This window comes from Physeter macrocephalus, chromosome 20 (assembly GCF_002837175.3).
Source record: "Physeter macrocephalus isolate SW-GA chromosome 20, ASM283717v5, whole genome shotgun sequence".
In the NCBI taxonomy this organism is placed as follows: domain Eukaryota; kingdom Metazoa; phylum Chordata; class Mammalia; order Artiodactyla; family Physeteridae; genus Physeter; species Physeter macrocephalus.
Genome location: NC_041233.1, coordinates 58,115,799 through 58,139,722, shown reverse-complemented (window position 1 = coordinate 58,139,722; position 23,924 = coordinate 58,115,799). Strand labels below are relative to the sequence as shown.

At 59.2% G+C, this 23,924-nt stretch overlaps 2 protein-coding genes across 5 annotated transcripts; one reads left to right on the top strand and one right to left on the bottom strand.

Moving 5' to 3' along the window:
• The first annotated feature begins 818 nt into the window (after positions 1–818).
• Positions 819–9,046, top strand: NFKB2 (nuclear factor kappa B subunit 2). 4 transcript variants are annotated; one of them, XM_028481657.2, is made up of 23 exons: positions 819–1,385; positions 2,652–2,743; positions 3,028–3,109; positions 3,227–3,267; positions 3,522–3,620; positions 3,700–3,851; positions 4,105–4,211; positions 4,306–4,464; positions 4,754–4,858; positions 4,987–5,072; positions 5,151–5,289; positions 5,528–5,656; positions 5,781–5,990; positions 6,070–6,211; positions 6,599–6,713; positions 6,806–7,019; positions 7,168–7,337; positions 7,457–7,559; positions 7,689–7,840; positions 7,970–8,039; positions 8,271–8,443; positions 8,557–8,668; positions 8,762–9,046. In XM_028481657.2, exons 2-23 carry the CDS (start codon positions 2,723–2,725, stop codon positions 8,884–8,886), a joined length of 2,706 nt encoding a protein of 901 aa, XP_028337458.1. In that variant the 5' UTR covers positions 819–1,385; positions 2,652–2,722; the 3' UTR covers positions 8,887–9,046. The 4 variants fall into 4 exon arrangements, 3 of the variants coding, with proteins under 3 accessions (XP_028337458.1, XP_007126942.1, XP_028337459.1); XM_007126880.4 differs by lacking the exon at positions 819–1,385 and having other exon boundaries at positions 2,284–2,743; positions 8,765–9,046; XM_028481658.2 differs by lacking the exon at positions 819–1,385 and having other exon boundaries at positions 2,289–2,743; positions 5,151–5,229.
• Positions 9,047–9,135: 89 nt separating this feature from the next.
• On the bottom strand, positions 9,136–22,971 carry PSD (pleckstrin and Sec7 domain containing). The gene is made up of 16 exons (XM_055080968.1): positions 22,280–22,971; positions 21,907–22,009; positions 21,055–21,415; positions 19,873–20,313; positions 18,485–18,679; positions 18,239–18,319; positions 17,920–18,032; positions 17,230–17,288; positions 17,031–17,120; positions 13,201–13,244; positions 11,545–11,735; positions 11,390–11,460; positions 11,125–11,282; positions 10,821–10,965; positions 10,416–10,559; positions 9,136–9,934 (listed from the first exon to the last, which is right to left on the bottom strand). The coding sequence occupies exons 1-16, from the start codon at positions 22,931–22,933 to the stop codon at positions 9,704–9,706; spliced, it is 3,081 nt and encodes a 1,026-aa protein (XP_054936943.1). The 5' UTR covers positions 22,934–22,971; the 3' UTR covers positions 9,136–9,703.
• Positions 22,972–23,924: the final 953 nt, after the last annotated feature.

Here is a 23,924-nt window from a genome sequence, read left to right as displayed (position 1 = left end):
TGTCCTAGAGTTAAGAGACTGGGTTTGATTCTCACTCTGTCCCTTTCTAGCTGTGTATTTGGTTGTCTTACTTCACCTCTCTGAGCCTTAATTTCTTTATCAGTAAAGGTAATATTTACCTCCTAGTGCTGCTGGGAGGAAGAATAAGAATTTATACTAAAGTATCTTAACACAGTATCTGGCACATTCCACTTGCAGGCAACATGAAGAGGGGGAAGTGACAGGAAATAGCCCAAATCAAGGGCCATAATAGTCTCCCTTTACGCAGAGCTACTGCAGGCCTGTAATTCCATTATTAAGGTCAGGGGCAAGTTGCAGGAAAGATCTGAAACAACAGCCTGTGTTCTACCTCGGTGAGCCAAAGGGAGGACGCCTCCAAGAATGGAGATTACTCATGGCACCTCCTAAAAAGAAATTCTACCAACCAGAAATGTCCAGCCTCGGAGTTCAGTACTTTGTGAAATTCTGTACTGACCTTGCTGCCACTAGAAGGGTCGAAGCGGACATTGGAAACTGTATAAAAGGCAATCTCCTACATCGGAGAAAGTTTGAACTATTAATTTTGGATGCCTTTTCCATTCTAGTATTCCAAACCTCCGTGATCGATGAGCAAGGCCTGAGTCTCCCAAATAACTCATTTCCCTTACGCTGCGCAGACCTGAGTTCAGGTCTGAAAGCCTGGCCAGCTGTTAACCTGCCATTTATAGAACAAGTTTTAGGTACAGATTGTCTCTTCCAGGGAAGACTGATTAAGAGAGGATTACGGAGTCTCCTCGCGGCTCCAGAGGGGCCACCAGATGGCACTCTGGAACCGACTGCAAGATCAACTTCCTTCCTCTTCCCCTAAGTCTTCCCGGCAGAGGGGCCCCGCTCCGGGCGGGGGACCAGAGGGCTGAGACAAACCAGCTTCCCCTTGGGGTTCCTCGGCTTCAGAAGTGGCCAAGCATTAGGCGCACCATAAAGCCGAGCAGCAGCGGGGGCTGCCAGCCGGCTGGGACAGGCTTGGGTGGGTGAAGAGACTGGAGCCGGGTCCTTCGACTGGGGAATGGCACTCGGTCAGCGGATCCCGCAGAGGACTGGTCCCCAGGCTAGAGGCAGCGCCTAACTGAGAGTCATTCTCACTCCTGCTTCCCGCGCTGCGCGAATATTTCTCCTCTAAAGGCTGCCTCAGTCACTCCCGATTGGTTGCGCGAGTCCGGGACTTAAACTTTCAGCCAATAAAAAAGGGCATGGCGAGTGACGCACGGAAACGTCACGGGAATTCCCCCCTCCCGGGGGCCGAAAAGGGGCTTTCCCGGCTGGAGTCCTGGTGGTTGGAGAGGTGTCGCGACCCGTCCGAGGTGGGTCGGGCAAAGAGAGAATCCGGAACCGGAGCCGCCGCCGCGGTGAGTGGCTGGGTTCAGACCCCTGGGTGGCGGGACGCCGGGAAGGGCAGGAGGAGGGCCCTTAGCTGACCGAGCCCCAGAGCTTAAGAGCGGCATCTGCACACTCCAGAGAGCACGCACACGAACAAGACACGCGGATACACATCAATATCCCTGTACAATATCCCCGTACGTACATCTACACATATGACGGCGGGTGCACAGGGTCGTCCATGCACTCAGACTCGCACACACATGCACACGCAAAACACACTCACCCGTGCACAGGTGCCAGGACCCATACCCTTCACGCAGAAACTCAAAGATATGTTCACCTGTGCCCTTACATACATGCTCAGACATGTGTCCACACTGATTAGTTTAAGGACGCTCACCTGTACACGCATGTTCACACCATGCACACACAAACACATGGGCCGAAACACACTTGTACACCTGTGATGCAGACACATACATGCATTACACACGGCTATGGGACTGTGGGGGGGGCGTGGGCCCCCAAAGCAGGTGCGGTGTGGGAATCAACGGCTGTACAGATGTTTCGGGAAGAGGGAATACAGGAACCCATCCCAAGGAGGAGACACCTTTCCTCCCGCCGCCCCGTGGCCCCAGAGACCGGTTCTCGGGGCAGAACCCCGGGGCCCCCGACTGGGAAGAGCCCCCGCCTACAGGCCGTCGGGGAGGAGGCCTTCTTACAGTAGGAATATCCCCCCAAAACCCCCCGGGTGAATCAGCCGTGGCCTCTCTCGGAGTAGAAAATCCCGAGGTTGCTCCAGGACGGGGGAGGGGAAGGGGACGGGAGGCGGGCCTGGCCCCGGACTAGTAGCCTCCCCCGGCCTTGAAAGACCCTCCAGTCCCTGGCGCCTGCTCTGGAGGGAGGAGGTGGCCCCCAACCCCGCGGGGCCTTCTCTGGGTCTGGCTCCTCTGCTTGTAGAGATGCTGCGGGCGCCCGCAGGCCAGCGAGAAGACCTCGCGCCCCTCCCGCCTCGGGGGCGTGGCCATCGACGTCATTTCCAGGCCCGCCCCCTCCGGCCCCGCCTCCCCGTGGTATTTTCGGGACTTTCCTAAGCTGTTCTAACTTTCCTGCCCCTTCCCCGGCCCGGCCCAGCCCAGCTCCAGATTTCGCCCTCCACCGGATCTTGCCCGCCACACCCGGACGGGTAGCTGGAGGAGATCGGACCCTCCCCCAAATTTGGGCCCCCCTCTTCCCCCAACTCCCGTCCTGATCTGTCTCTCCCTACCCCCCGCCACTCCTCCCCACCTAAGGCGGGCGCCTGAAACTCTGGGGAACAGGACCCGCCGAAGCTACGGGACAGAGCCGGGCCTAGCCCAGAGACATGGACAGTTGCTACGACCCAGTGAGTCACGCCGCCTGGCCCCAAAGCCGGCCGTCTGCCCCCCCGTGCCTGTCTGCTTGTCTGCCCGTCTTTCGGAGTGCCATCTACTCCCCGACACCTGTAATGTCCTCAGATTATCTCTCCCTGCCTGTCAGTCAGTCTGTCTACAAACTGCTTACAGTAGGAGCTTTCATATGGGCCTGGGGAGGAGAGGGAGTCATTACTGAGGGCTTACAGAGCTGAGAGGTGGAGGGCTCTGGGGGTGGCTCAGAATCAGCTGCCACCCCAGTCTGTCTCCAAACTAGGGTCTGGATGGCATCATTGAATATGATGATTTCAAATTCAACCCGTCCATTGTGGAGCCCAAGGAGCCAGCCCCAGAGACAGGTTAGTAAGTCCCCTGACCTCCCCTTGTCTTGGAGGGAGGGGAAGGGAGGAGCATGTGCCCTCTGCCTTGGGAATGGGCTCAGAGATCCTGGCTCAGCAAGGCCCCTCTGTCCCCAGCTGATGGCCCCTACCTGGTGATCGTGGAACAGCCTAAGCAGGTGAGCGAGTGGAAGGGATAGTGTGGGATGGCTTCAGCTTTGGGGGCGAGTGGGGTAGTTGCAGCTGGGTGGCCACAGGGAGGGTAACTGACACAGACACACTTCGGGTTGGGATGGTTAGCTGCTGATGATCACAGTGGTATGGTTGTGATTCAGGATACACACATCCAGTCATTATGGTCACTGCTAGCTGGGGGGGATGGGGGGGTGGTGTCTCTCCTGGTCACAATGTCCCTGTGCCCTGGCACCTTCAGCGAGGCTTCCGATTTCGATATGGCTGTGAAGGCCCTTCCCACGGGGGACTGCCAGGTGCCTCCAGCGAGAAGGGTCGGAAGACTTATCCCACTGTCAAGGTGAGCCAGGAAAGTGCTGGAGGGTGGGCTAGTGGACAGTGTGTTCATGGGCATTACTGACAGCCCTCACCCCTCACAGATCTGTAACTACGAGGGACCAGCCAAGATCGAGGTGGACCTGGTAACACACAGTGACCCGCCTCGTGCTCACGCCCACAGTTTGGTGGGCAAGCAATGCTCCGAGCTGGGGGTCTGCGCAGTGTCTGTGGGGCCCAAGGACATGACTGCCCAGTAGGTGCCCCCTACCCCTGGTCCCCACTGGCGTGCCCCCTCATTGCTTGCCAGTTCTAGGCCCCAGCCCACCTCTGTGAGCTTAGCATCTGACCAAGGGGAGAGACCCTGGTTGGCCCTAGAACCCAAGGCCCCAAGTGAAAACTAGAAAAGCTTCCTAGAGGAAATAAGGCTGAGCTGAGCCCTGGCAGTGGGGAGGGTGCCTCAGGAGGAAAGAACTGCCTGCCTCTGACTCCTCCCCTCCCCTACCCAGATTTAACAACCTGGGTGTCCTGCATGTGACCAAGAAGAACATGATGGAGATTATGATACAAAAACTTCAGAGACAGCGGCTTCGCTCCAGGCCCCAGGGCCTTACGGGTATGGAGGAGATGGAGGGAGTCATGGGAGGTGGTCATGGAAGGAGTAGAGAAGGAGGAGGAGTCCAGGGGTCACACGTGTGCCCGCTGCCCAGAGGCTGAGCGTCGGGAGCTGGAGCAGGAGGCCAAGGAACTAAAGAAGGTGATGGATCTGAGCATTGTGCGGCTGCGCTTTTCTGCCTTCCTTCGAGCCAGTGATGGCTCCTTCTCTCTGCCCCTGAAGCCAGTTATCTCTCAGCCCATCCATGACAGCAGTGAGTATCCTGATCACCTGGGGCCTGGGTGCCAGAGGGAGCATGGAGGGCAACCTTGAACTGTGGAGTCAGATAGGCCTGAGTTTGAACTTGGCCCCATCATGTATGAGCTGAGTGATCTTGAGCAAGTCGTTTCCCCTCTCTGAGTATGGCTTCCATCTTGAGTAAATGAAGATACTGGCAGTTCCTGTACCTCTTGGGGTTGTTCAGATAATACAAAGCCCCTGGCTCCATAATTGGGACCATGGCTATTATATCCTCTCAAGTAATTGATATCCCATCTCCATAGAGTCTCCTGGAGCCTCAAACCTGAAGATTTCTCGAATGGACAAGACAGCTGGCTCTGTGCGGGGTGGAGATGAGGTTTATCTGCTTTGTGACAAGGTGCAGAAAGGTGAGGCTGGAGCCTAGGCTGGGAGCTAGGGATGTTGGGTATCAAGCTTGGGGACCGGGACAGCTTCAGGACAAATGGCCCTGGAGATTCTACTAGGAGCTGTGGCCAAACTTCAATTTCCCCTGTAGATGACATTGAGGTTCGGTTCTACGAGGATGATGAGAATGGATGGCAGGCCTTCGGGGACTTCTCTCCCACAGATGTTCACAAACAGGTACCCTAGGGCCAGGGCTGGGCCTGGGCCCAAACTAGGCCAAGGCCTTAATACACCTTATGTTCTCCTTCCCCCTAGTATGCCATTGTGTTCCGGACACCTCCCTATCACAAGATGAAGATTGAGCGTCCTGTAACCGTGTTCCTGCAACTGAAACGCAAGCGTGGGGGGGATGTCTCTGACTCCAAACAGTTCACCTATTATCCTCTGGTGGAAGGTGGAGCTGGGCTGAAGATCCCACGGGGGCTGGAGGGTGGGGGCTTGGCTGGAGGGTCCCAAGAACTAGATCAGGGGACCCATGAGTCAAATCAGGAGTAGGGAAGGTCCCAGGAAGAGGTGACCCTAGGAGCCAGCCTGAGGGCTTTCAGGGGAAAGGCCATTACCAAACATGGGACAGGGCTCTTGAGGCAAGGCGTGAGTTGGGGTTTTAACATCTCATTTGCCTCTCCCCCCAGACAAGGAGGAGGTGCAGCGGAAGCGGAGGAAAGCCTTGCCCACCTTCTCCCAGCCCTTTGGGGGTGGCTCCCACATGGGTGGAGGCTCTGGGGGCCCGGCTGGGGGTTATGGAGGAGCTGGAGGAGGAGGTGAGTGCTGGTGGCAGGAAGGGGAATGAATGAGGGAGGGGTAAAGGGGAGAAAAGTTGTGGGGGAAGAAATCTGGAAGAGTCCTCCTGGTGCCCCCTCCCCACAGTCCTGCCTGTGTCCACAGGTGGCAGCCTCGGCTTTTTCTCCTCCTCCTTGGCCTACAGCCCCTACCAGTCCGGTGCGGCCCCAATGGGCTGCTACCCGGGAGGCGGGGGCGGGGCGCAGATGGCCTCCGAGGCGCCTAGCGTGGATGCTGGGGAGGAAGCAGCAGAGCCGAGCGCCCCCTCCGGGACCCTCCAGCGCGAACAGCAGGCCCCAGAGCTGCTGCATCGAGGTATGGCCTCGGGAATCCGGGCGGTCGGGACGCTGCGGGTGGGGACCTAGCCCACGCCCACACCCCCTGTCGCCCCCAGCCCGGGAATACAACGCGCGCCTCTTCGGCCTGGCGCAGCGCAGCGCCCGAGCCTTGCTCGACTACGGCGTCACAGCAGACGCGCGCGCGCTGCTGGCGGGACAGCGCCACCTGCTGACCGCGCAGGACGAGAACGGAGACACGTAGGTGGGAGGGCGGGCGGCCGGGCGGGCGGGGTCCTGGCCTTGGCGCGGGTGGAAGGTCGTGGGGTGCTGGGCGGGAAAGAGACTTAAAAAGAGCCAGGGCTCTGGAGTTGGACAGACCCGGTTTCAAGCCTGGCCTCGCTATGCTGTAGTTATGTCCAAGATACTTAATCTCTGCACACTTCAGTTTTAAAGGGGCACAATAATAGTACGTACTTAAGGCAAAAGGTGCTCGGAAGTATTAAGTTCAGGTGCAGCGATGTCCTTGGAGATGTCTGGGCTGGACAGGGCCGAAGGAGAGAGATTGTGGAGGTGGCGGGGTTTTGAGAGTGAAGGATGCTGAGTTGCTGGGCTTGCTAGGCCAGAGTCTCACTCCCCAACCCCCAGGCCGCTGCATTTGGCCATCATCCACGGGCAGACCAGCGTCATTGAGCAAATAGCCCACGTCATCTACCACGCCCCGCACCTCGGCGTTGTTAATCTCACCAACCACCTGCACCAGGTGAGGGGCATCTATTGGTGACGGGATAGGGGTTGGAAGTCAGGTGGATCTAGGCCAGGAGCAGGCCTGGTTCACTCTGCCTGCCTCCCCAGACGCCCCTGCATCTGGCAGTGATCACCGGGCAGACCAGCGTGGTGAGCTTCCTGCTGCAGGTGGGCGCAGATCCAGCACTGCTGGATCGGCATGGAGACTCAGCCGTGCACCTGGCACTCCGGGCACGTGCCAGTGCCCCCGACCTGCTGCGCACCCTGCTGCGGAGTGGGGTTCCCAGCATGCCCCAGCTGTTGCACGTGCCAGACTTCGAAGGTGAGTTCATCACCTGGACCAGCGGGCAAGGGTGGGGACCAGGGAGGGTACCTGGTGAGTGCCTGTAGTGGACATGAGGCATCGAGGTCAGATGGTCAAGGGGTCACATTGGGGGCATAGCTGCAAGCTGAGCATCCTGTGTCACTAGGGCTGTACCCAGTACACCTGGCGGTCCGTGCCCGAAGCCCCGAGTGCCTGGATCTGCTGGTGGACAACGGGGCTGAAGTGGAGGCTGCAGAGCGGCAGGGGGGCCGAACAGCCCTGCATCTAGCCACAGAAATGGAGGAGCTGGGGTTGGTCACCCATTTGGTCACCAAGGTGGGACTGAGGATTGTGGAAGGCATGGAGCAAGGGTGTGGAGGGACTAGGGACGGGGAGGGTGTGGCGGAGGGACAATCAGTCGGTGCTGTGATCAACCACTCCTTTGCACCCCACAGCTCCGGGCCAACGTGAATGCCCGTACCTTTGCGGGAAACACGCCCCTACACCTGGCAGCTGGACTGGGATCCCCGACCCTCACCCGTCTCCTTCTGAAGGCTGGTCAGTCTCACTCTCAGGGGCATATGAACAGGGCTGGGGGGGAAGGAAAGGGGGACCTCCCAGTCCCCCCATTTTGCATCCTTAATGTGGGCTCCTGTTGTACCTCTCCATGACTATCCCCTCACCCAGGTGCCGACATCCATGCAGAGAACGAGGAGCCCCTGTGCCCACTGCCTTCGCCCCCCACCTCTGGTAGTGACTCAGATTCTGAGGGCTCTGAGAGGGACACCCGAGGCAGCTTTCGGGGCCACACACCTCTTGACCTCACTCGCAGCAGCAAGGTGAGGCCAGCCTGGAACTAGAAGTACCAGGGGATGGGGCAGCTGGGCTTATAGATGGGTCCTGAGTATCTGGTACCTGGGCTTAAGGACTGTGATGGGAGGTAGTCAAGGCTGAGGCTGTCTCCCCAGGTGAAGACCTTGCTGCTAAATGCTGCTCAGGACACCATGGCGCCCCCCCTGACCCCACCTAGCCCTGCAGGTGAGATCTCCCCACCCATTGCCAGACCCCCGACCCCTGCTCACAGAGGTCTCTTCTCCTTCAGGGCCACTCAAGGAGGTCTCCCTTTCTCCATCCCTGTCCTCCGTCCATTGCCCCCAGTGGCCCTTCCTGCCTTATCTATCAGGTTACCATGTGAGAAAGGTGGCATTCAGCTGTGTTTTTGCCCATCTCCAGGGGGCAACTAACATGTCATGTGTGTGTCCCCCTCAGGACCAGAGATGCCACTCGAGGATACAGTCCTACAGAACCTGGAGCATCTGCTAGACGGGCCAGGAGCCCAGGGCAGCTGGGCAGAGCTGGCAGAACGGCTGGGTCTGCGCAGTCTGGTGGACACGTATCGAAAGACGGCCTCACCCAGCGGCAGTCTCCTACGCAGTTACAAGGTCAGTCGGTCCCCATCCCATGCTCCATGCCCCAGTCTCAGATCTCTGGTGCTTCTTTGGGGACACCACACCCTAACCATAACTCAAGTCTCATGCCTCTTCCTTCTTCTCAGCTGGCTGGTGGGGACTTGGCGGGCCTGCTGGATGCCCTGTCTGACATGGGCCTGGAGGAGGGAGTGAGGCTGCTGAGGGGTCCTGAGACCCGAGAAAAGCTGCCTAGCACAGGTAAAGGGGCCCTACCTGAAAGGTGGATCTGGGCTTGGAGGGTGGGAGGCCTGAGGCCTTGACTCTTCCCTATGTCCTTGCCCACTCCCCCAGCAGAGGTAAAGGAGGACAGTGCATATGGGAGCCAGTCGGTGGAACAGGAAGCAGAGAAGCTGGGCCCTCCTCCTGAGCCACCAGGAGGGCTCTGCCACGGACATCCCCAGCCTCAGGTGCACTGAACTGCTGCCCACCCACCAGCCCCCTTCCTGGGCCCCTCTGTACAGCGTCCCCACCTATTCCAGTTCTTATTTAACACCCCGTGCCCACCCTTCAGTTGGGGCAAATAAAAGATTCTCATGAGAAAGGGAGGGGGCATGGCCTCCTCCCCAACTTAGAGCAGCCCCTGATGTGTGTGACTTTTGTTCCTGGGAACCAAATGCCTATCCTGGCCTTAGGCCAGGCACTGGAGAGAGGAGGAGGCCCAGCCAGCAAGTCTAGAGCAGTTTTAATGGAGGTGGAGGCTATACAAAGGGCAGGGCCCACTGAAGGAGGGAAAGCAAGGCCATGCTGTCCCCAGCCTGTGCATAGGGCCTCAGCATGGACACCCGCCACCTCTGGAAAGAGCGGGTGAGCCCTCACGGAAGAGGGAGGGAAAACCAGCTCAGCCCCAACTCCTGGCTTCTGTCTGAGCCAGGCCCCAGGGTGGAGGGCGATTGCTGGTGTCAGGGGTGGGGTGTCTCAGCAGAAACATCAGGTCTCCCCCACAAAAAAAAAAAGCATCAAAAGTCCAGGGACCCTGGCCCCTCCTGTCCCAGTCTCCTGTACGAAAAAGTGCAAAACATTATCACAAAAAGGGGGGTCTCGGAGGGGCCCTTAGCCTAAGGCTCCTGAGGCCCGTGCCCTAGCCCTGCCCTGCCCCGGACACCGCGTCCGGCGCGGTCAGGCCCTGGACCGAGGGGCCCTCCCAGGTGGCCCGAGGCCGGCCCGGGCTCAGGCAGGGCCCTGTCATGCAGGTGCCTGGTGGGCACCACCCCCGCCCCCACTCCCACCCACAACTCAGGGCTTCCACCGCCCACTGCCTGCCCCTGCGCGAGACTCTGGGCCAGGACACTGAGCCCGGGGCTGGCTGGAGGTGTTGGGCTGCGGGGAGGGACTGGAGTGAGGAGGGGGGAGTCCATCTTCCGTGCTCCCGGCCTGGGCCAGTGCTGCCTCTACCGCATCCAGCTCTTCACTGCCCGCCTTCAGCTTGACCCGAAGCAGCGCTGCATATGTGCCATAGCGAGATTTCTGAGGCAGAGGGGCAGGGATGAGCCTGCTGTCCGCCATCTGCCCAGCCCACCCCCGTCTGGAGCAGGGAGGGAATGCCAAAGAAGGCTAGGAGATGCCACATTCTTGCCTACCTCTGAAGCCCCAAAAGCCCCCAAGGACTGACTGTGACATGATTCCTGGGTAGTTTGGTGACCTCTGGGCTCTCTCTAGACTGTCAACTGTAACAGCTAATGTTTCTTGAGCCTTTACCAGAGTTGGCAAAACTGAGCACTTAACAGACATCATCTCCTTTCATTTCCCTAGTGGGGATGGAATGCTGTCCCTGTCCCACAGAAGAGGAAACTGCAGCTCAGAGGGATTAAGCAGTCTGCCCAGGGTCACTCAGCTAGTCCCACTCTTAGAGTCCATGCCATGAATCACTAGTCTGAGCCTCTGTATGGGGACACAGAGGTCCCAGCGGTGGCGCAAGGAGCCAAGAGGTGCCGGGCCGGAGGCTCACCTCGAACTCCAGATAGGCCTCCTTCTGCCGCTGCTCCTCAGCCTCCTTGCCCCGGGCCTTCTTGCCCAGACGGGCAGCCCGGTGCTGCCGCAACTCACTTGCCATGGCCTTCAGCTTGGCCTCGTGGGTCCGCATCTGCTCCTCCTAGAAGCGGGGGGAGCATGGTCACTCTGGCAGATACAGTGCCTTTGTGCAAGTTTTTAGAAAAGGTGCCCCATCCTTTGGATGAACAAAGCACCATGTCTGGGTTAAGCAACAGTATTTCAGCCTCTGCACGCCCCCCCATGGCCCATGTCCTGGTGCACTGGACATCTACATGTATCATACGCAGCGGCCTGGAGTGCAGTCGGCCTAGGCCTGCCTTACTCCGTCCCGCTGGCACCAGGTGGACAGAGCTGGGGGTACCTGGGGGAGGCGGGTGGCAGCACTGGGCAGCAGAGGGCGGCTGAACTTCTTCTGGGAACTGACAGCAGCTGGGAAGGGGGGTGCGGAGAACATAGCAGCCACCACATTGATGCGAGTGATCCACGACTGCATCTGCTCCAGGCTCCTGGGGAGACAGCACAGCCATCTGGGACCTGGGCCCAGGGTTCCATCCAGGGATGCCAGTCCTGGCCTGAGAAGGAATGAAGCAATCCAGGGACAAGGGACGGGAGCAAGCTGGGAGTGGAGTGAAGGGGTCTGGGATGGGCAGGAGGAGGGCACTCACGGGGCCTGGAAGAGGAAGACCCGCCAGTCAGCGGTGCGCAAGTAGAAGACGTGGGGCCTCTTGCTGTAGTCACTGGCACGCGTGGCCAGTGCGTGGTGGATGCTGATGGCATTCTTCAGCTCAGCCTCCGACGGGGCCTCCCCAGGCTGGTACTCCTCCTGTGGGGTGCCCATCTCGTCCTGGCTGCAGTCCCAGCCCAGCCCGCCCCACCCCCACTCCCACCCCTGAGCCAGCTCAGCCCCAGCCCCTTGAGCTGGCCCCGCACCTTCTGCAGGTAGAGGATCATGCCCTTGAGGATCCCGTGGAAGTTCTTCCAGCCCCGCTTGCCCCGAGGTGCTGGGGGGAAGGAAGACAAGTCAGGGGGGCCTGAGACAGGCCCACTCCCATCTATCCCCCAGGCCTCCCCACCTGGCCACGTACTCTTCCTGCAGTCAGGGTCTGCGTGCACCTTTCGCACCAAGGCCCCGTGCTTGTAGACTGCGGCCCCGGGCTCGGGGGTCAGATCCAGGAAAGGGCTGGAGCCGCTGCCACTGCCCCCGCTGACTCTCTTGATGACCTTGGGGTTGGGGTCGGCCAACTCAGACAGAGAGCGTCTCAGCTCCTCCTCGTCTCTGCAGGTGTGATCACCTCAGAGGGGGCTGGCCGTGGAGCCACGACCCCCCCTGGCCCGGCCTCTGGGCCCCGCCCCCAGGCCAGGCCTCTGCCACCCAGGAAAGCTCCTCCAGTGTATGTGAAGAAGGGGCTGGGGGGACTGCCCCTCTCATAGGGGATGGCTCCCCTCAGCCTGAGGCTCCTGGAGCCACATCTCTGGCCTCAGACCGGGCTGCACCAAGGTGTAGCTGTACCTCCCCACTCAGATCAGGGGTCCTCGAGGCAGCATGTCTCTGCCCCCAGATTAGAGTTCCCAAGGGTAGGGCCACGTCTGTCCCTTCCTCCCCTCACGTGTACGCAGCCCCATCCTCTCCATTTCTGCACACACACACACACCCCTCACTCCCTTCTCCACCAGGGCAGACACATGTCTGACTCAGCTTCTCAACCACACCCAGCACCAGGCTTCACTCGTAGCTTGTTGGCTAAATGGTGGCAGAAGGAGCTTCCTAGTAACTCCTGGTCTGCAGGCTCTGTCAACTATCATCTAAAGAATCGGATTCTATTTTGTCACTCCCTCGTCAAAAACCTGCAGTAGCTCCCTACTGCCTCCCACCTGGAGCCTACACTACATCCTCACCAACACTGTCTCTCTCCTGCCACTCTCCATTCCAGTTAGCCTGCCTCCTCTTGGTCTCCTCACCCCACACTCGTTTCAGCCACCACACATTGGCCTCCCAAATACCAACTTCCCTCTTGCTCTCCCCAAACAATGCTTCCTCTCCGTCAAGGCTTGCCCCGAGACCAATCCTCACAGAAGCTTTCCCTGATCCCCCCTGTACCCCAGTCCTGAGCTTTGCCTCCTCTGAGGTCTTCTCTCCTGCAGACTGGGAGCTCCCAGCTAAACTGAGCAGTGCCTGGACTCTCAGCAGATACCAGCAAGTAGGAGTGATCTATTGACTGTTTAGATGAGGGCTCTACCTCAGACTGGGGGACTCAAGACTAAAACTAGACCTCCTCCCTCAGACTAGACTCTTCCAAGACTAACTCTGAGACTTTCTGTTTCCACTGGGGCTGCCAAGAGTAGACAATTCTGTGACACTCTGGGCTCCCTAGGACCCAGGAGGAGGCTCTCCCTCTACTGGTCGGGGTCCCTACCTCCAGAGACTTCTGCTTTCCCACTTGGGTACCAAGAGACCTCCCCCCATTTGCTTCAGCACCCTCATCCCAGGCCAGCTGACAATGGCCACCCACCCCAACCCAGCTTGTCATAACATCCCAGCTAGAGACAAGACACAGAACCTCATGTCCAGACGGGCACCTCCAAAAAAGGAAGTGAGGCAGCCTCACTGCCTCTCGTGCTCTCACCCGCCACCCCGGCTCCACGGCACCAGGATTCACTCGGCCCATCTCAGTGCTCTCGACCTCTCCAGGCAGCCCCTTCCCGACGTCCCATCCCACCCCCTCACACGCCCCAGGACTCACATGGCCCACTGCAACTTTTCATTCTTGATGGAGCTGTACAAGGCCTGCAAAGGGAGGAACAAACCGGGGGGGTAGGGGGGTCAATCCTCGGGGGGGAGGTGCACCAATGCCAGAGCTCAGAGCCCTCCCTCCAAGTTTGGGGGAGGAGACAGAACTGGGGGTGGGGATGGGCAGCAGGGTGTAATGACTGACAGGCTCTAGAACAAGGTACTAGGACCCAGGCCCAGGTTTGCCACTTGAGCTGCATGACTTTGGACAAGTCTCCATGGGAAGAACAAACGTAGCACCACATGCTCGTTTTATATATATTTTTTGGCCACGCCACGCAGCATGCAGGATCTCAGTTCCCTGACCAGGGATAGAACCCGCACCCCTGCACTGGGAGTTCTTAACCGCTGGACCGCCAGGAAAGTCCCAGTACCACGTGTTTACCATAGGGCAAGGAACTAACACAGGACATCCTGGCATACGGTTTATGTACAATAAATAGCAACTGCTATTATCTTTGCTGTTGTTGTTATTGTTAAGAGTCATCCTATGCAGAAGCTGGGTGGGGGAAGCACAGCCCTAGAAGGAATGGAAAAGAGCAGCCTAAGAAGCTCTCCTTTCCCCAACCATGTGTTTTGGCCTATTTCGACAGGATAAACCCACACAGGGCATATGGGGAAACTGAGGCCCAGGAACAGGACTCTCCCTGTCACCTCCCTCCTTGGCTAACAGAGAACACACTCCCATGGCTCCCAGCCCCAGTGCAAGCTGAGATCTTCCCCCAACCCAGAGAGCCCCACCAAGCCAAATGCCAGAGTGGTCCAGCCCCCTGCCCACGCACATACTTCATGTTCCTGCAGAGTGGACACTAGTCTAAAAGACAATAGTTTTAGCTTCCAAACCCTGCACACTCCAAACTCCCTGTGAATTCCCGAACCAGTCACTTGCCTCTGTACAGTCAGCCTGGGGGACCTGCAGGGGCCTTGGGGTGGTCGGAGGAGAGGATGGGTTTCAGTAGTGGCATAGGGGACCCCTCTTCTTGGGAGTAGCCTGCAATGTGGGTTCACACCAGTGCCTCCCACTGTGGGGGCGCTTCCACCAGCCTGTCCGTGAGTGGGTGTGTCCCCAGCACGTGCGGCTAAGCGTGTGGCGTGTGATGCCTGCGTGCGAGGAGTTGGATGCAGTGGTGACGTCGGCACCTTCTCCAAGATGGGACACAGCCCCCCGCTGCCCACACAACACAGTCTCTGACTCTTTCATTGGCCACTGCTATACCCAACCACAAGGCTAGCCACGCACCCCACATGGGCACACCCTGGCCGGAGGCAGGTACACCACGACCTCCACCCCACAGCACAACCCAGTCAGGTGCATACTCAGCCCTCCCAGCACGACCCCGACCAAACTCAGCAAGGCGCAGACCCTAAGCCCTCACACTCCAACTCTCGGGCCAGGACGTGAAGTGGCCACCGAAAGCCAACCTGTGGTCCTTGTCTCCAGCCCTGCAGTTCGTCCCCTGTCCCTCTTGGACCTTCCTTTGGCCCACAACGTCTTCCTTCGAAAATTCCTAAAGCCCACAGGTGAGCTCCGTCTCATGCTCTCATCTAGAAGGCCCAAAGACCCTTTGGTCTGCGATCCCCAACTTGATCCGAGGGTCTCTGCCCTACCCCCACCCCATGCCCACCCCTAGCTACCCGTGGGCTCTGTCCGTGTCGGGCTCCCCCCTCGGCTTGCGATGCCTTCGGCGCCTCCCTCAAGCCGCCCCCTCAGTCGCGTGCCGCCCTCAGCAACCCCCTCGGTCGCCCCCCAGCCTGGCGTGGGCCGCGGCCCCACCGCCCTCACCGCCTTTTTCTTCTTGCGGCTCTGCAGGCGGCTGACCACCAGGTCGGTGTAGAGCACGGGCTTGAGACTGCGCGAGCGCTGCGGCCAGCCGTAGCACAGGGTCTCCGCGCCGCGGTGGGTGCGCCCGTAGCGCACGGAGCACAGCGAGCGCGAGCGCAGCCGCCCGGCGCTGCTGTGGATGCTGTTGACACCGATCATGCTGGCCCGGCCGGCGCGCCGCGGCCCCCGGCCATGCCCCCGTCCGGCCTCGGCCGCGGACGGCCCGGACGGCCCGCGGACGGCTCCCCCGACAGCCGGCGCGAGCGGCCCGGCCAGGCCCGGCCCGAGCCTGGCCCGGCTCGGCTCCCACCGACGCACGGAGCGCTCGGCGGCGGCGGCGACGCGGTCTGCTCTGCAGTTCGGCGAGAGCGGGAGGGGGGCGCCGACGGAGAGGGGAGGGCGAGGGCGAGGGGCGGGGACGGCGCAAAATGGAGGCGTCGGACCGAGAGGAGGGCCCGCCGCGCGCCGTCACGGGGGAGGCGCCTGGGAGGGCCGGTGGGGGGTGGGGCGGGGTGGCCTGCTCTAGGGGTGCTGGGAGGTTAGGGCTGTGAGGTGGGCTGTCCCTGTAGGGTCCGGAGCGCTCTCCTGGCTCGTCAGGGTGCGGTGGTGAGGAGAAAGGTCGGAACGCCTCCTGGCGGCCCTTTTTTACAGAGCCAGGAGGGGCCACGAGGCTAGAGACAGCGGCGCGGGATGGAGACAGCCGTGGAATTACCCAACTCACCGACCCGCAGATACTTCAAATGCCCGAGTATATAATCACCTTCAAACACCCCACTTTACATACACCCCAACTAACCAGATGCACCAATTCACATTCACCTCAACTCACAGACACTATAAATTCAGAGGTACACCTCAAATTTTAGTCATTAACTCACAGACATACACCCCCTACTCATGGACACCTGTCATAAACCAGATAGTCAATTCATAGATATACACCCCAACACACACAAACACCCAACCTACATCCCAACTCAGACACACTCTAAATCATGAGCCCTAAAGCACAAACACACTCCAAGTCAGACAAAGCCCTATGATTCACAGACCCTAAATCACATATACAAGTCAGCATACACCCCAACTCACTGACGCCCCCCCAACTCACAGTGGACGGCCCCACTCAAGATACGTTCCCAAACTCAGAAGCTCAACACACCCCACGTTCACAGACACGCCTCAGGACACTCCTGTGCTGTCACATGTATGCGGTGGCCAGGAGACCCCTTTGGCAACTCTGGGGGTTTCAAGGGAGTGCAGGCCTTCTCGGCAGGCCTTCTCCTTCTCCGATCTGTTAGAGGAGTGAAGCCACGGACCAGGCCACCCCTCTCCTCCTCCCATCCTACCCGCTCCAGTGTAGCTAACCCCTCAGGACCTGGCGTCTGGGCGCGGGGCCTGCCCACTAAGGAGCCAGAAGCGCAGTGTGTAGTCCCAGCTTGGTGCTAACTGGCTTCAGGACCCCGGAAAGCCTTTGTCCCTCTCAGGGCCCCCATCTCCGGGTCCCTCCAGTGCAGCGGTACCAGAGCGGCCTTTGTGGCTGTACACCGTGGGGCGGGGGCGGGGCGCGGGGAGGGAAGTGGTGTACCTATGAGCCCCCCCCGCCCTTGCTGAGACCCCCACACACACCCCCACCCCTTTCCTCAGTGAACACTGAAGGAGGTTCAGGGTTCGAAGCCGAAATACAGGGTCCAGGGCCTGCTGGTCACGTGTTTTCGAGAACTGTTTCCCCCCCCTCCCCCGCTGCGCGCTGGGACTGCGAGTGCGCATGTTCCGGGAAAGCAAGTCTTGTGGGGGCTGGGGGAGGGGGCGGTCCCCAGGCTGAGTCACTAGAGCCCAGGCTTTCACAGCGGGAACTGGGTGGTGGCAGGCCCCTCCCCGCCCCTCCCTCGAAGGCCTGCTGACAGGTCCCCTGTCCCTCCCCTCCAGCGACCTCTGCCCCGCCCCGCCCCACCCCCGACCTTGAGCAGCTCTCTGGGGAAGTCGCCGCCTTCGTTGAGGCCCTCCAGGTTACCAATGAAGTCGCCGCAGGTCATGCGCTTCCCGATGTTCTAATGGAGGGCACAGAGGCCTCTGAGCTTGGGGAGTCCTTCGCCTCCCAGGCCTTGAAGTCTCTGGACAGGGTGTTCCGGGCTCCCTCCCACCAGCCCCCCTACTCACGTGGCCGTGGAGATCCGTATTGAGTAGCATGAGGGCGCAGGTCAGCGTGTGCGCACCATCTAGGAGAGAATTGACATTCAGCCTTGGCCACCTCGCAGGGACTCTTCCACGTCTATCTTCCTCAATCTTCCAGTTCATCCCCTGCCCCCTTTCAGGACCCCTTTTGGCTCACAACCACACTTTTGTAAGTCCCGGACCCCATTAGCAAACCCCTCCGGAGCAAAGACCTCTCTCTTCCAGTAAATCCCTCAGATGGGACCTCTTCCTCTTCTTAGGTCACCCTACCTAGCTCCCTAAGGTTCTGGGGGCAGCCCACTGCTTGCCCCCAACACCAACATGCCTCTGTGTCTATGCAAGCCATTGGGCCCCACACAATTATGCAGACCAAATAGAATCCCTATGCAGGCCAAGCACTGTCTTACACATGTATGCAAACAACAGCATGCAAACACACCTGCCACATGCCTCTTCACAACACACACTAGACCCTACCTAGCACTATACCTGCCCACATGCACAGTTCCACATCTATGCAGCCATGCCAGTACTGTCTGCATACATGCATGCTTGCATGCCTGCAAGCTCGTGCATTTGCGTACTTCTGCACACACACTCATGCTGCTTTGCACAGATGCAGTGCCCATCTGCCTCAGTGACCAGCCAGGAATGCCCAGGCCCCGGCCTCCTCACCCTCTGAGGACAGGGCTCCAGGATTGCACTGGAAGTATCTCTGGGAGAAGTGGGCCAGCACGCGCTCCCGTTCCTGGGTCTCACCCATTAAGGCCAGCTCCTTCAGAAACACCCTAGGGAGGGGGGAAGAGGGGACATGTTACCTCTACCCAAGGTCCCCTTACCAGGCAGCCCTGGCTCTTGGCCACGCCCAGACAGCTTGGGAAAGGGTGACTTCAGGGCAGTTTAGGGGAGTCATGGGGCTCAGAGGAGGCATAACTGAGGCCCTGCACACCAGGCCTGGAGAGTAGGCGCTGCCCTCAAAGGGCTGGACACCCACCTGAGAGCTTGGTCCAGAGTCATGCCCGTGAAGACAAAGAACTTCAGGTACTCGCCAGCCACAAGTTTGCTGAAGTCATTGCTGTGGGCAGGGCAGAGAGACAGGTGGAGTCTCAAGGGGAAGTGTCAAGGGGCCAGGTGGGGTTTACCTAGAGACCTGGGGGTATTAGATACAGGGGATGTGGAGGTGCTGCCCACAGGATGCATCCCTTCTCCCCCATTCTCAATCCCAGCCCAGTGCCTTTACTTCTTGCCCAGGTGCCGGGCCACATCCGCCTTCCTGAAGCCGTCTAGTCGGTACAGCCTCTTAGCTAGGCGCTGCGCAGCCTCCAGGTCTGCTTTCTGCCCATTGGACAAGGTGTCTGTGCTTCCCAGGGCCAGCCGCTCTGTGCTATCCAGCTCTGAGTCCGAATCGGACACGAGCTGGCTCAGGGGCGGTTCACTGCCAGGGTAGAACACCAGCTCAGAGGTGGGGCAAGCCCTCAGGGGCCATCCAGATCCTTCCTCTGCCTCCAGACACAGTAGACAGAGAAGGGAAGATTGGAACATGGGGAAGGCATTTTTCTTTTCTCCAGAGAAGGAGATTCCTTCCATCAGCCTACTCCATCATTACCACCTCTCTGTGGAAGTCCTGCCTCAAATCTAACCCACATCCATGTTGCTGCTGTGGGAGTTCTGGCTGCTTTCCCCAAAGCTCCCTAAGTTTGCTATTAGACATAGATTCCCCATTCCCACACTGGACCTACTCAGGACAGAGTCCTCTGTGTCTGAGATTATGGGCAAAGATAGGATAGATGGACTGCTAGGGAGGAACAGTGGAGGGTCAGACAAAGATGTGAGGGCAGCAGGGACACTTTCCTGTTCCTATGTCTTTCCTCTTCCCGCCTTTTAGGGAGAGGAGCCTCCTCCTTGGTCCTTCTCTTACACCCTCAAAGAAGCAGGCTCTGGGGTAGAGGGTATTGGGGGTCAGAGTGAATCCCTCATCCCCTGTCTCCTCCTGCCTTCCCTTCCCACCCCGGCTGCTCTACTCACAAAGCCACCTGTCACCCCAGAGACAGAGGCCGGAAACTCCTAGTTGCTAGGCAACCCTGTCTCCCTGGCCACCCCCTCCTGTTGCCATGGCTTCAGTGACTGAGAGGGTAGCTGGCAGAGGGGAGAGCAGAAAGGTTAGACTGGTGAAAGGACTTCCTGGAGAAGGGTGAGAGACTCTAGATTGGAGGGGGGAGGTGACATGGGAGGGAAGCAAAAGGAGAGGCTGGTGGCTGCATCTTTGGGAGAAACCTCCAGGCTGGCTGAGGGTAAGATCAGAAGAATTCTAAGCAGGTTAGAGGCTCTGTCTCGGGAGGGAAGGGCCCTTCTAGAGAAAAAGGAGGGTGTCCTCTATGGACCCTTCAATCCTAAACCATGGTTTCACAAGTCACTGGATCTGAGACCAAGAGGGCAGGCTGTGAGGGGCTCCCACTCACAGCCAATGGAAGTAGTCCTCCAAATAAGAAAACACACCTGTATCCCCTAACCACCCCTATCAGGGGTCAGGAATATAAACTACATCTTCACACTCAGGCTCTGTCCCTTGGAGCAACTATTCCTGGGGCCCTGGGGCCTCAAGTCTGAGGACCCAAAGGAATCACTCACCTGCCCAGGGGAGCTGCCCCCAGCCCATAGCTGTCTTCTGAGCGGCAGGGACTAGGGGGCTCCCTCCTTGGGGCCTGCTTGGCTCCAGCCTCTGCCTCCTCTTCCTTCTCTCTCTGTGTCCAAGGCCCATCAGCAGCAGAGCTGGTACCAGAATCCGGTTCGAGAGGGGCAAGTGGGGCAGGAGCAGGTGGGTCAGGCCTGGGGGCAGGGGGCTGGGGAGGCAGCTCAAAGGTGAAAAAGGGGCTCTGGGTTGGGCCAGGTGAGGCCAGGGCCTCCAGCGAGGTGAGGCTGGTGTAGGAGGTGCCCTTGGCCTGGTGTGACTCCAAGATGGCTTCAAACACACAACTGAAAGAGTCAGGCCCATCAGCCAAGGGGCTGGTCCCAGGTAGAAAGGGCAGAGGCGACTTGAGAGGCCCAGAGTGAGGCATTCGGGTGCTTGGCCTGCAGGGGCAGGGAGGAGAATCTCTGATCAGGGGCCTACAGGACAGCTCTCAGGTAGCATTTCATTGAACTTTCATACCGACTCTGTGAAGGGGATTATCATCCCCTTTTCACAGGCTCCCAGCCCCCAAAAAGAGCCACCCGGGTACGGGGTCCCCACCACAGGTTTGCCAAGCTATTCAGTGCCCCTGGAGCACCCCAGGCCTACCCATACCCAATACCCAATCCCCTTCCTCTCTCACTCCCTGTTAATCTCTCTTTCTCCTCCTTCTCCCTGATCCTCTCCCCTCCTGCCATTCCATTTCTATTTCTGGCAACATCTTAGGAAAAGAAGATGAGGCTCCAGGCTGCAATGGGGTGTGAGACACAGAGGAAGGCCCCTACACTCCACATTCTCCTGCCAGGATCCAGGATCTAGCCTGATGCTCCTGTGCCCCCAGGCTTGATTCTGACCTCGGCCTGTCACTCTGCCCCTGGCCCTCATTAGAACCCCTTTCCTCCTCTATCCTGGCTGCCCCTACCCTCCTGGGCTCTTGCTGACGGTCCCCACACCCCCCGCACCCTGCCAGGCCTCAGGCCTCTGCCCGGAATCCCGAGTGCTACCGCGCCCTGTCAGCACACCGCTTTGTCCTGACATTCCCGGCCCCACCCTTGTCTCTATTCCCGTCCCTTTGAGCCCAGCTCTGGCTCTGGGCCAGCAGGAAGGAGCAAGCCACTTTCCTCTCCCACTCCCCCACTCACCGGGCCCCTTCTGAGGCCTCAAACACCTCGTCGTCCACATCCTCTTCCCCACCTGCCTCATCCTCGTCCTCATTGCCACTGCCCAGGCTGGAACGAGGGCCAAGGCATGGGCCGGGACGTGGGGCAGGTGGGCGGGCAGTGCCAGGCGGGCCCTCAGAGCTGGGCTGACTCTCGATGGCCGAGTCAGCCTCTTCCCGCTCAGCCAGCACCTCATCGATGTCGGTCTCGCGGTAGCACCTCAGGGGCACTGTGTCCAGGTCCGTCTCGGAGTACTTGGCTGCTCGCCCCACAGCCACCCCAGAGCCCTGCCCTGAGCCCACCCCAGGTGGAGATGGGGGGGCCTGCTCTGGGGGCTTAGCACCTGCAGTGTGCACAGGCATCCCGGTCAGGAGGTTATTCAGGTCAGCTCCCTCTCCTGATTCTGTTCTCAGAAGGAACTCTCCCCCACTGCCTCAAACTGGCAGGAAGTTCTTTCACTGGCTAGCCGCCATTCCTCCTGCTACAAACTCAGCTTGTTCCTGGTGCCAGTGGAGCTCATTTCAAATCAAGTTCTAATCAAACAGCTTTGAGGGGCCTGAGGGAGACCAGCCTCTTTTCTACTCCAAGGAGTGACCCTTGACATCCTGCCATCCCCTCCATCCACTACCCAGCTTCCTCCAAGTGCCCAACCTAGCTGCCATCCCCCAACCCCTTATCATAACACAGATGGATAGACTGAGGCCTAGAGAGGCATTAGCTGACTCAGAAGCCCAGGAAAGAATAGGGAGAGGTTTAAAGGAAGGTCCCTAGCACGCCATGGCTGCTGTGGAAAAGGCCCTGTCCTGTTCCCCTTGCCTCAGTCCCAGGCCTTACCTGAGCTGGGGGAGTCCAGAGAGCCATAGAAGAATTCCCATTTGGCTCGAGCGATTCTCTGGGCATGAGAGGAGACTTCTCTGGGTGAGGACCAGGTGTCCCCCTAAGCCAAGGAGGGAGACATAGACACAGGCACCCAGAGATAAAGCCAGACACACAAAGACACAAGAACATGGGACAGAAACACAGAAAGAAAAACATACAGGGACAGAGGTGCAGAGACATAAGGACAAAGAGGGCAAGAAAGAGGCAGATTTAGCACAGATTGAAGGATTCAGAGTGAACAGCTGATAGGCCCAAGACCACCAAGGAGACAAGCCTTGGCCTTTGCTGGGTCTCTGGGGTTCCAAGGAGCCCAAGGGAGATCACATACCTGGTTAAGGAGTCCAGTGTCAGCAGGTCCTCGGAATAATGTGGCCAGGTGCTCAGAGGGTCCCCCCAGCCCATTGGGGAGAGAGGAGTAAAGACTGTCTGTTCCAACCTGAGGTTGAGCTGGTGGCCCGTGTAAAAGGCCCTCACTGCCAGGCAGAGCTGAGCCTCCTCCAGCTGGGAGTGGGTCTGATGTGGATGCTTCTAGCCGCAACTTTCGGTTGGAGCCAGGCCCAAGGGCTGGGGTGGGACTGGGAGGAGAGACCCCACCCAAGTCCCAGCTCCGACTCAAGCCTCCGGGAGCAGGTAGCCCATTCAGTGGCCTCACGCTGGCCTTCTCCACAAAGCGGAATATGACCACAGAGCTCCGGGCCCCTGGTGGGGGCTGCCCAGTGGGTGAAGAGGATGCGCAGGGTGAGGGAGCAACACGGGGTGAAGGGGGGCCACGCAGGGGTGTACAGGGTGCTGTCACACGTCCAAGTTCCCGGCCTCGGGGACCTGGACCTGCCACCCGCCGTAGTAGGGAGCCTGTGCTGCCATACATGCTGGCCGGGGGGCTCTGGGGCACCGGGCCTTCGGGGAGCCAGCGGCGTGGGCATCGTGGCGGGGAGATGGCACAGTCGCCTTCCGAGCAGAAGCGCATGGCACCCTGGGCCATGCTGGGGCCGGGGGTCAGGCTGGGGGGGCAGGGATGGCCAGGCCAGGTGGGGAGTGAGGGGGCAGCATGCTCTTCAGACAGGCCTGCAAGAGAGGAAGGGGAGGAGGGGGTGAACTGCCGGGGAGTCGGATGGACAGCAGAGCAGAGACAGGGAAGGGAAGGCTGGCTGGGGTCACTGAGCACCAGGGGTCTAGCCCACGCCGGGGATATGGCATCACTGATCCCACCCCTGGGGGTGGTGATCAGTCTTCCTGCTGGGGCTACTTCCATGGAGGCCTGAAGAGAAAAGAACGGTACCCCCAATGGGCCCCTGGCTCCTCTCCTTTCTGTCTGGGGGCTCTCCTCCCTGGGAGGAGAGAGGAAGGTATTTCACAAGTTGAGTGAGCCCAGAGTTCCTGTGGCATTTTGGAACTACTTCTGGTGGGGGAGGGGGAAGACTGCTACCCCACCCTCAGGACCAGAAGTATCAGCCAGCCATCATCATCGTCCAGCCATGGACCTTCCACAGTATCTCAATAGAAGCCCCTCACTCAGGGGGAGAGAACTCAGGCCTCCTGGAAGGAGAGGGAGGAAGAATGGGGGTGGTATATAGGGACATGAGGGGCTAAGAGGCACAGGTGAAAGGGAAGAGAAAGGCCTGAACAGAGGCTCCTCCTCTACTACATACATGCTGAATGGGAAAGGGACATTCTTGTTCTCCATACAGGTACACATACTCATGCACACACACACGTAAGGACAGATAATATCGGTACACAGCTAACACATTCATAAACAACACCCTCCAGCACACACAGACACACACACACGTTGCTCAAAGACACACCCTCACACACTCTCACAGTCATAACAAATATGTGTGTAATGGAAAGGCACATGCTTGTTTTACACACACACCGCAATCAAACAGGAACACACAAAGAGATACCCAAATATACACACAGGCCCTCATTCTCCAAGGCACATAGAGACACAGGCATATCAGACACTT